Genomic DNA, 13,049 nt, shown 5'->3' with positions numbered 1-13,049 from the left:
CATAAAATATTTAAATTTAATCACTTACGTAATTTGAATAAAATGTATTAAAAGATTCATCGAAGTTTCCAGTAAGTACTTATAAAATGGCATAAATTTCGATAGTTGCTTTGAAACAGAAAATAAAATCAACAGTTAGAGCAGTATAATATTATAATCACAATACATTAAAATCAGTAAAAAAAAAAAAAAAAAATCCATGTCAAATACAAAATATTTTATGAACTATTATAGTAAAGTACCATATGGCATAACGTAATACAATATTGTATGATATATGTATTATATTTATTAAGCGTATATTATAAAGTAAATAAAGAAGATTTATTTTCTTTCAACTTATTGAGAATTTTGACTGTCGAATTTCTAATGTATATATATTATATTCCAAAAATAATTTTCTTTGAAAAAATCCATTAACTGTATTAAATAAATATCGAAATAAATCATTGAATATTTCTCAAATACAATATTCCGTGTATTTTGTCTAAAAAGAAAGTTTTAACCATTCTTCCAGCTGTTGTTTTTTCGGAGTACTCAACCTAGTATATTAAAATTAACAATGTTTGAAAATTTTAAAAGAAGAAAAAAAATTCATAAAACTCATTTAACAATAAAAATTATGAATTCATAAAAAAAGATATTCATTAGTCAATAAACCAATTCTAGGAAAATATGATTTCAATGTTCAAAATTAAATTTTTTCTATAATCATTTTTTTAATGAAGAACCGACTAACTGATCATTTTTAAAGCCTTATTAGACATTGCCATATTTTATTTTAAAATAAAGTTCAAAATTAGAGAATATAGTTTTTAATTAATTTATTTTTAATTGCAATTTGTAATTTATTTCTATTTTCATATAATATTATAAATATGATTATAAATTTTAGCCGTTTTGATAATTCATTATTTTACGTTATACTTAATTTTTGCCAAGTGGTTTTGTTGAACATTATTTTAGTTAAGTTAGGTTTTTATTGAATTTCCAAATATTTTATAAAAATATAGAACTTAATTTCTCATGTTATTATATTATTTTTGTTGATTTATTTATTTATATTATATTGATTATAATGGTTCGCGGTGAATTGGTCGCGAACAATTGATCGCCGGTGAATTGATCGCGGGCGAATTGATCGCCGGTGAATTGATCGCGAATACAATTGGTCGCCAAGATAATTGATCGCCAAACGAACTTTTTTAGTTTTTTAAGTATTTTATTTTAAATTTTCATTATCGAGTTCGTATTATTATATTGTTATAAAGTATTTATTATTGATATTATATACCCACATGGGCATTATTAGTTTATTTCTGTCGTTTCTAATCACGGCGGCATAATCTCAAATTGTTCGTCAAAAGCCAACGTCTTCTCATTGTTAAATTATCAATACCGTGAAGTCACCTAATTTTATTATTATATAATTGTCAAATTAACTTGTATTAGTGTTAAGGTGATATCAACATGGCCGTGATTAAATTGTTATTATTATTATCCACTATATACATAATATATTTATTATTTTTTTTTAATTAAAATTAGCATTTAACTGTACGTTATTTAAAAATAAAATAATAAGAATACTTAAATATTCTAAAATAATAAACATAAAATTCGGTAATATACCTAGGATAATAAAATACTTAAAAAACTAAAAAAAGTTCGTTTGGCGATCAATTATCTTGGCGACCAATTGTATTCGCGATCAATTCGCCCGCGATTAATTCACCGGCGACCAATTCACCGGCGATCAATTGTTCGCGACCAATTCACTGGATACCGATTATAATATAATAAACATATATTCATGTATACGATTTATAAAAATTCTGCTATACGCCATAAATTATAATTTATATAAATAATTAATATACTTACGTTGTGTTAGAAATTAAAGTTAAATAATTTAAATTTAAAAATATTAATTAAGAACACATTATACCGTTTAACTTGCTATTAAGAATATATAAACCATATTTTTTGCTATTTAAAACAATTAACACAAGGATAAGAATAATAAAAATAACAATTATTATTATTATCATTATTATTATACATAGAAACACCACTGTTTTGACTCTTTTGTTATTTATATTAACTAGAATATTATCTTTGTCTCCTTCATTTTTTATTAAACACATTGTATAGATCCCGACCCTAACTTGTGGACTCGGGCTGTTATCATAAATAAATTATAATCAGAAAACCATGGTTAAATAAGAGGGGGAGAGGTTAGGTACTTCGGTATTGTTTTGATTTTGGGTCGTTTAGTTGCGCAAGTTCATGCTCAGGAGAATGAAATAAATCATTTATTAATGTACACAGCAGGTCATCAGAGTATAAGTGAAATACTGAATAACCCATATAAATACAAAAAACGTAATAGACTGCTAACGAAAATGAAATGTCAAAAAATATATTTTTGTCCTTTTATATATTATACTATAATACATTTTGAATTAAGGTAAACTTGATTTGTTCATTTTTATTATTTTCATTCTTTTCCTGTTTAATGAAGTACAAACATACTCGTTTTTTCAATATCAGTTAAAGATAATAAATGAGGTAGGTACCTAATTTTACCAAATAATTATCGTACATTATAATATCCGCTTAAATAGTATAAAACGTTTTCATACATAGTAATTTGGCTGGAAAATATAGTTAATTGGAAAAAATACACGGTCACATTGAATAACATAGAAATGTGGTAATAATTTAGAAAAAGTTTAGACCAACAATGTCTGGATTTCGAAAATTGTGGATGTACTAATAAAAAGCTAAAAATACAATTTTATTATTTAAAAAAGAAAATATTACTTGATGGTAGTAGTTTCATGACGAATATTGTTCTGCAGATTGTCCTTTGTATACAAAAACAAAATATATAGTTGTGTTTTGTATATATAAAAAATGGATAGATGTAGTGAACCATATATGCGGATGATAAATGCTATAGATAACGGATAAAAGGAGTGCACTTATCATAATAGTTAATAATTCAATATTTACTTAGGTAGTATTTTATGTACTTTATTTACTAAGTATATATTTTAAATGAGTATATACAGATTATTTAATAGAACTGCTCAACTCAATTATTTTCTTTAAATCGTTATTAGAATTTCGATTTTTGAAATTTATAAGCTTACTTATGAACCAAATTTTCACTTATTTTTTTTTTTTTATACCATTTAAAAAATGTTTCATAGTGGTGTAAACTTAATTTTAAAATGAGATATGAGAAACAAATATTTTGCTATAAATTTATCAAATAAAGAATTTCTTTAAAATATTGTTTGTATATAAATCAAAATTCATTCAAGTAGTTTCTAAATTATAACTTCATACATACTAAGAAACTATAAAAGCCATTAAAAATGATTTCATAAAAATATAAATTAGATGAGATATTTCATCTATTTCGGATAATTCTTTACTAACTCTAAAAATATGTTAATAAATTAATATTGATAACCATAATTTTTAAATAATCATATTCCCCATATTTCTCAAGACTATTATCATTATTATATATATATATTAACTCTTAGTACTTTAAGTTACCTTAAAAACTACTCTTTCTAATTACGATCTACATACATATAATTTTTAAAAAACCATTTAACAACTGTCTACAATATATATGGTGATTATTTTTTGAAATAAATAAGTTACTATCACTTTTTTGATATATCTATATAATATCTAAGTATTTTAAAATATGATCTTCAAGTATATTTAAAAGTTTTAAAAATCAAAATTTAAATAAACCCATTAAAGAAAAATATAGGTTAACGCTCAGTGAATCACGAACTACATATTTAAATTATCGTGTAATATTAACAGTGTTCACGGTTAACGTATACGAGTATTATCAAGTTTTCCTATACACTACACTGTGATATTTATAAAACAATTATTTTTAAGTTCGACAAAATATAATGGAAATAAAGAAATTATGTTTTATACATTAAGACAATATTTATAATTTATACAATAAATAACTGACAGAAAAAGAAGAGTTTTTAAAAAATTTGTTATAAATTTATAGAAAAGAAATAAGACATAAAATTATTTTCAAATCATAATAATATATAACACAAATGAACAAAACTTTATTAGTTAATATTTTTCATCGAAAACATTTTGTGTCAAATATTTCACAATTTTTACGAAATTATGTGGAAAAATAAAGAATAATACATCAAATAACAACATATTTAAATATAATATAAAATCATCCAATTATACGTGTCGATCGAACAATGGATATATTTTTATGTCATTTACAAAAAATGTTTACCTACCATTACTGAATAAAAAAGTACTGAATACTGATGGTAATAAATTTGGATGGGCCATAATAGCGATAGCGAGTGTCTTTATATTTAAAAGCAATGATAAATCATTGCATCCGAGAAGCGATTTTGAGTAAAGCTTGGTATAACTAAAAATGGCAAACATTTGTTAAAACAGGTGCTTGCTTATATTTCATCAATGTTTTTTTTTTTTTTTTTACGAAAACTACTCGAAAAATCGAAAAATTACCTTTTAAAGTACCATCTGTGTTCAATATTCAATCTCGATAGAAACTGTATGAAACTTTTTGAGCTTATTTTACTGTTCCAAAAATAAATAAACATTTTCTAAAACACTTTATTGAAAAACCAATACGTTTTACATTCCTCTTAGACAGTAATAAATAAACATCGATTGGTCTAACAAGGTTTATTTAAAACATGATATCAGATATAACACAATATAGTTATAACGATGAAATAGCAAGCAATTGAAAATATAATTGGATTTATTTTAAAAGCATACAATGCAAAGTTTTAAAACTGTTTTTTTTTCTTTTAGTATTATCAAAACTTGACAAGAAAAAACTAATTTTTGATAATTAATTTAATTTATAAAGGGTCTTTATTTCTGCTAATTAATATTTTTAATTTAATTTAAATTATTTAACTATAATTCTTTATTTTTGAATTGTCATTAAAAATATACCTTTATATTATATAATATGTTCAACTTTAAATTTTATAAAATAATCAAATCCTGTAATCCTAATAAAGGATAAAATATCATTGATTAATCTTGTATCAAACTTAATTATTTTAAATTAATTAGTTTCTATTTTTCATTAAATAAAAATATTTTTTTGTTCATTTGCTTGATTTACTTTTAAGTTCTTAATCCAATACTATAAAATAAACAATGATAATTTCTGGATCTGTTTAATCTTTTATATTTATGCTGATTTTACTTGGATATTTCTGTTTTATTATTTTTAAAAAGTTACATTACTATTTTTTGATAAACTGTGAAGTTAAGTTTTTTTTTTTTTTTTTTTTATTGAACTTAAACTTTGGCGACTAGGACCATTAGCTGTTGTAGGAGTAATGAACTGTGGTAGAGGTAAAGTTGGTACAGTAGGTTGTTTTTTTTTTTTTTTTATTGTTACGGTTAATAGAAAACACGTGTATATGTGGCAAGGTTTTTAACCACTATAATCCCAGTTGGTCACCCATCCGGGAGCTAGTAGCCGTGGCCGTTACTTACTCTCAGTCACATTCCGCGAATGGTAGCAGCCAACGTGCCACACCAAGCCACAAGTTTAGTTTGTAATTATTTATAATGAAACAAATTAAAATCAATATAATATGTAATTCTTTATAACAATATCTAATAAGATGTTTGGTTATAATTTTTATTTAAATATTGATTTTTTATAGCATTAATATTTAATAAGAATTATATATGTGTCTTTAACCTTTTAAACCAATGTGACTAAATAAGACTAAACAACATAAATAAAAACCTTAGAGTACCATAATTCCCTGTCTTATTAGATATAAAATTAAGTAATTGACTATTATTTCATAAAATAATAATTATTTGACTAAAGCTGAAGAATTTAAATTAATTATGGAAACATGAAATTTTAACTAAATTTTAAATACTTGTTACCTACTAAACATACGTATAAATAATGTTATATTTATATTTTTATTCTTAGTGCAAAACTACTTTATCATTATGTAATGTTAACAAAAATTAAAAATTATTTAAATTAAAAAAAAAAAAATAGATACTATAATGTTAATGACAAAATGAATTGTTCAACCATAGAACTCCGAATTTGTGAGTTCGTTATCTTTAAAAAAATATATACATAAATATTTAAAAAAAAATTTCATACATGACTTGAAATTATATTGGAAATTTAAAATATTATTAAATTATATTTCTTAGATATAAATCATATCAAACTTATATTATTTAATTTCAACAATAAAGTTGAATAATGTATGAAAAATTTCACGTTTGCAACATTAAAAAAACGCTTAAACAAATTACACGTATAGAAAGAATAATAATATGAAGTGATAAAATAAGACTCAGATGAATGAAATATAAAATTCCAGTAAAATGATTCACATAATAATTTTAAAACACCTACGCATAATATCAATACCGATACCTATAATGCAAATAAGCATTGACGAACGTAATAACGTATTTGCGTGATGTATGATTGACATATTATATATTATAATAAACGTATAATTTGAACATAGCAAACGTAGTGTGTGGTGTGTGTAATCGAAAATTATACGTTTATAGTAAATATCACTATTTATATTATAAATATGTATTTTTATTATTTGACCGGGAAATCTATAGCCTTTTACATTGAAAATCCATTAATTAATTTTTCCACAGTCCGTAAATACAGACATTAAGTCGTTTTAGTTGTACCTGACAAAACGAGAACATGAATATAGTATTGTAAATACTTTAATGACATTGACTGTTTTCCCACGCCGTATACAATATCGCTTTTTATCTATCACAGTATTAATAATATAGCCAAATAGTATAAGACGTACATACATAGTACGATGTAACAATAACAGACGGGTTTATTTTGACGTATCTATAATGTATTCTAAAATAATTTAAATAATATTAAATATGACTAACAAGTGTAAAATTTAAAATTATACTTAAAATAACAGAGAATAACGCGTGGACAAAATCATTCTAGAACACGTAACCAAAATTAAATATATTTTAAGTGAATTTAACTATCAGTATATTTAACAGTGGCGGCTCATCAAGGGAGACAAATGAAACTCAGCCTCATCTAATATTAAATAGAAAATATAGTATATACTATAATTATAGTTAACTTTGAGAATATTATATTCAATAATATAATAAACATTTTAAAATACTAAAGTTTTTTGTTATTTTATATTATTTTAATGACAAAACAAATTTATTTTTTCGTGTATAATATTAATTATCATACTACTATGGTAGATAATAATAATACCTACTTCATAACTATTATCAAAAATCATATTTTCGTGAAACAATAAAAAAATCTAGATGAAAGCCGAAGAGTGCCAAGAGGCTAGTAATATTTAGCCTCAGACGAGCTGGACGACCATATATATGATAAAACATATCATGGTAGAGAGGGAATTCGGAATTTCATTATGAAATGAGGCTGAACAATATGGGCCTCTGAGTATGTTAACATTCTCCATTAGTCATTTGTCGAAGCGACATAACTTCCACTAATAGAAATAGGAAAAGAAAGGTTGTCATAACGTCGTGTAGTTTGCATTACTCAAAGACAATAGGGTAGATCTAATTTATAAAACATAATATAAAAAATGATATTTATTTTAATTTAATATAGTAAATGAGATTTATTTAATAAGTATTCATTTTATTTTTTATAGTTGACTTTATTTTAACATTTAATATAAATAATACATGTTTTATTCATGGTTAATTATTTATACGTTGTTAAAGATTAGAATTAAATATTAATTTAATTATTTTGAAAGTTAACTCGAAACTCATTTTTATATTTTAACAGCATTTTTTTCCATACATTTTGAAAATATCTGCCTCACCCCTCAAACGGTTGACGAGCACTGGTATATTAAGCAAAACATTACGAATTTACGAATCGTAATCCCGTACGAGATATTGTTATTATATTCATGATATTCGCGTACCGTGCATGTTACGACCATAGATCGTTATACCAAATACGGACGAAAAAATCGTGAGGGAATGTTACACAATAGGATAAAATATTATCCATCGGTACGAATTTCAAGTTACAATACTCAATGAGTTTTTAGTCGATTGGTTTTTGCCGTTCGTCACCATTTTGTCTGTTTCTATTTATTTTTTATCTTTTTAACTGACGTCCGCAGTAGGGAATAACGTTTAAAATATATGTATGGCGCGGAATCTTATATTTACGCGTACTCGTAGTTCACTATGGCTATAGTAGCACATTATAATATCGCTCCAGAAAAAAACACTGAACAAGAGGTGACAAAAAACATACATCCCGTATAATACAACAACTTTACTACACGGGAAATATAATAACAGCTTATCCCGTCGTCGTCTTCGATTGCGAATAGTGCTCGTGTTCGTCGTGTGTGCATTATAGGATACGATTTGTCGTCATAGTAACCACAATACTGCCACATATAAATCTATATATAAATCTATACCGAGGTGAACATATATAATAATATATACCTGTGTGTTTTGTGTATGTGTGTGTGTATGATGTACTTGCGCTTTTGGAACGACACGTTACATTAATTGTTTTGTTTTCAGTGAGCGTGGCAGCCAAATCTGAGCCCGTGACTGCGGGATGCGGAAAAGAATTTATTAGCATCGTCGTCGTTGCAGCAACTACCGCTGCCGTTGCCATCGCCGTCGCCGCTACGTTCCAAGCGTAATTTACGAGACAGGTCTGTACATTTCTACTACTCAGCCACAATGTTAGTTGTCGTTTTGTGTGTATATACTTTTTTTCTCTTCTCGTCGAGCTTGTCCGGCATTTCACAAACAGCACACGGGATAAACGCCGACGGGAAGAAGAAAAATAAAATAACCATAACTTCTGACTTGAAATTAAGGCAGCCTCTATCTCGTTCGGTTCTATAGCCCTACATATACATTATAAAGATCGCAACCGACGCTGAAATCATACAATTAAACTGCCAACCCATATACATACTCTGAGCTCTGAACTGTCATCGCTTCCACAATTCTCCATCGTCTTCCGTGAACTTTTTTTTTTTTAATATTATTATTACAAGCTTCCTTATACATCTAGCCCGAAAAAGTCCGTATGTTCACTTAAAGTACCATAAAATAATAATTTAAGGTCTTATATATTTTTTACCGTAACTATGGCAAAAAAATAACGTAGTGTCTCGTCAAACTTTTATCATAATACTACAAAAGTATTAACATACAAATTTATTTCATGAATTCATTAGCACTCGAATGATTTATTCAATGAATTTTTTTTAACAATAATATATTTTTTAAACAGAAATCGGTAAAATAATCATTAAAACGGTAATTAATTCAAAACTTGTGATTTGTAATTCAGATGAATTTCAACAGCCTAAACCACGATAAATTATCTGCAGGAATATTGTAAACTAGTGTTGTAAGTTGGTGAAACTATATTTTTCATGTTATATAAAAAAAAAACAACGTATTATTAAAGGTCGGAAACCATGACAATGACGGCTGTAGTAGCCAGTCGTACAAATGTTATTTACGCTACAGCTTCCGTCGGACTACACTGATATGATATACGTACTTTTGTTTACTAAATAACACGTGAACTCAGACGTGCGTAAAACTACCGAATCTATATTATATATTATAGCCACCTACATGTCGCGATCCAATATGTTAATAAGTATATTCGTTGATGTATCGATAGGGAAAAAGAATAAATGGCCGTGCCCTTCCACTGTCTATATTGTATAATCAAATTTAAAAATGCATACAAAGCTTTTAAATTCTTAATTCTTTTTTTATATTTATATCACAATATTTGGTGACTGATGATAATTAATCTATAACTATAATGCAGTAAGTAAAATAAAAAGATGAATAGTAATTTTTATAGTTTATTATTTTTAAGCTGTGCTTCCCTCTTCTCTCTACTTCACCAATCCATAATCCTGGATACGTCGTTGTGTATATTATTCCATGTGCAATCGAACCTATTGACGATCAAATTTAAAAATACGTGCGGAATATTCGACTTTGTAGCATCCGTGAGACGTTTTACCATTAATATACATATTTTTCTAACATGAGCATATAGATTTTCCCAAAAAAGCCTCGAACCTATGATTGAATCTAAAGACGACACAGTACACTTGAGCGCAAAGGTAATGTATACTTAATAAATGAAACACATACAGCCGCATTCCACTCTGACCTCGCTTTTTTCGAGGGAGTACGTTAAGGGAGGGAAGTAATTTGATTTATAATTAAGTACAAACATTTTTGAGTACGACGACTCGTGATGTATTATTGATACTTGGCAACAGCCGAGGCGGTGCGGTATGCATACGTTCAAAAAGGGTTCATTTTTGTTTACCTGTAAAATAAACCGATGACGATAACTTTATAGATACACGAGCTTATTATTATTATTATTATTATTATATTATTATTGTTGTTTTCATTAAGAGAGGTTAACTGCCTTAACTTAAAACACTAAAAAAAAATTAAAGGAAATTAGGTACTTACTAAAATGCAGCTATTGCTCTTTTAATTACTATGTTTGCGAATTGGAATTTAGAAACAATTTAAAACTACCAGCGAATAATATTTACTATGGCATTTATTAAAATACACTTTCTTAAAATGCTAGCTTTAATAATAATTATATATGTTTCAGGTCCTCAAACAACATTTCGACGGCATGTGTATGCGTGCAATTGTGTATAATATATACAATTCAATGTATAAATAGTTAGTACCTAGTATACATTATTAGTCATATATTTTACGAATATATAAATATTAAATTGTTTAAAATTATTCATGCAAATGGGCACGCGGTTACCTTTGGAATCGTTCTTTTGAAGATTATTTAACTGTTATAATGCGTTGTGGTGACCCGCTATGGACGTGAACAGTGTACTGTTCTAACATTGTGTATGGAATCACATAATTTGGTTGTTTGTGTGTATAGTTTATACGGATAATTTTGGATCAGCTGAATCGATTTCCTGATTGGTATTACGTAAAGTTTGAATTACAGCAGATTATTTTTTTAATTAATTTTAAATACCAATATTCAAATGATAATATTATTTATCGTTAAAGCGTTTTCAAACCGATCGTCCATACGTGTGTCACCATCACGTAAATGGATAATAGTTATTATGTTGACGGGTGCGGTCTTTTTGTTTATTTATTTATTTGTTTTTTTGTTATTAATAATATTTTGTAAATAATATTCTTAAACTAACTAGGCAAAGTTTTCAATTCCTAATGAATGAGATTATAAACTTAATGAGATCAGCGCTTCTAAAATTGTCTCCGTGTCAATTAAAAACATATTTCATTTTTCAACGTCAAGTCAAGTGAAATAACGTTGTAAACAACACACACGACTATATGAGTATATTATAAAGAAAATGTTCTTTGTATTTAAGAACGATGTAACCGTTAAATTACAGTTTAAATATATCATATAAATTGGTCAGACGTTGTTCTTGCTACTTACTACATCGTTCCAAAACAAAAATGCATTTATTTCGTGTTAAATAATATTTTATCAGATAAATCATCCTAAATGACAAATAATAATTTATGAAGAATTATTTTTGAAAATCACAATTGAATATTTCAATATTCAATAATTTCAGTTATTTATTACTATTTGATACACGGTCACAATCAAAATGACAATATTGTAATTGAATTGAAACTTATTGAGTAATTAGAAAATTTTTTTTTAAATCAACTGATATTTCAAATTACTTGTATTACATTAAATAATACGATTGTTTTAATCTCTTAAATTTGCTAGGTAATTGTTTGTTATTAAAATAAGATAATGCTGTCAATTATATACACAAAAAAATCGCCTTTTTGAATGGTTATTACGAAATTTACCCTTTTTATGTTATACCTTAATCTATCATAGTATATGTAAAAATATATAAACGCTATATATCATTGAGCTATGTATTTAGATAATTATTATTTTTTTTCTACATTTATTGTAAAAAGTTTAATTATTACTTACTGTCTCTAAAATGTACATTGTTACATTAGATTTAATGTCATTATTTAAAATAAAAAAAATAAAATATATTTAAAAAATGTTTAAAATATTGTTACTCCAAATGATACTATTTTATTTCCATAAATTGTAGTGTTAATTTTAATCAAAGAAATCACGCTAAGGTTTTGCCAAATCATATTAAATATAAAACGATATACGATGTACCTACCTATTAACCATTAATTATTAATTTTTTCAATTATATTATTTCAAACGATAGATAATAAATCGAAATCGTTTTCACATTTATTATTATTTTAAACATCCAAGATTGAATTTGTTTTGTTTTTTTATAAATTTGAAAAAACATTCGTAAAAATTTGATTGTTTTCATTTAATTTAGACATTATATCATTACACTTGTATTAAATAATGATAAAATAAGTTGCATTTTCTCATATAAAAATGTTTTTAATTATTATATAATATTTTAATTTGAATTTATCGCTTGGAAATAATAACAATGACTGTAGTTTGTAAGAATAATCTTATCAAATAATATTAAGTTATATATTAATATAAAAATTATGATCGTATTGACGGTAAAATGTATTTAAAAAATAATAAATTATTATATTTATAATCAATATTCAAAATTCAATCGTCACGCAATATTAGTTGAAGAATAATGAACATGAGCATAACACAAGCGGCAAGCACTAAAATATCGTTTTCTGCGTATCGTAATATCATTATACCTATTGGTGCATTATACTAAAATATTATGTTACCTACATATATTGTGTACACATCAGTTTTATTAACGTATTGTATATTTATTAAAAATACATTTTAAGCAAAATTATTTAATTTTTTTTTTTTACCTAACCTACCTCAATCTAACTCACAACAATTAACTGAAATGTTAATGTCTTGAATA

General features: G+C 25.4%; 1 protein-coding gene across 2 annotated transcripts in view; it reads left to right on the top strand.

Moving 5' to 3' along the window:
• Nucleotides 1-11,687, top strand: part of LOC112598783 — a 114,712-nt gene extending 103,025 nt beyond the window's left edge. For both annotated transcript variants that reach the window (XM_025345399.1, XM_025345407.1), the window contains 2 exons: nt 8,671-8,807; nt 10,772-11,687. In XM_025345399.1, coding sequence (XP_025201184.1) covers nt 8,671-8,795 — 125 coding nt within the window. In that variant the 3' untranslated portion in view covers nt 8,796-8,807; nt 10,772-11,687. The remainder of the gene's footprint in view (nt 1-8,670; nt 8,808-10,771) is intronic.
• The last annotated feature ends 1,362 nt before the right edge of the window (nt 11,688-13,049 follow it).

The sequence above is a fragment of the Melanaphis sacchari genome, unplaced genomic scaffold, assembly GCF_002803265.2.
Source record: "Melanaphis sacchari strain LSU unplaced genomic scaffold, SCAv2.0 Contig0_pilon_pilon, whole genome shotgun sequence".
In the NCBI taxonomy this organism is placed as follows: Eukaryota; Metazoa; Arthropoda; class Insecta; order Hemiptera; family Aphididae; genus Melanaphis; species Melanaphis sacchari.
This window is presented reverse-complemented; position numbering and strand designations above follow the sequence as displayed.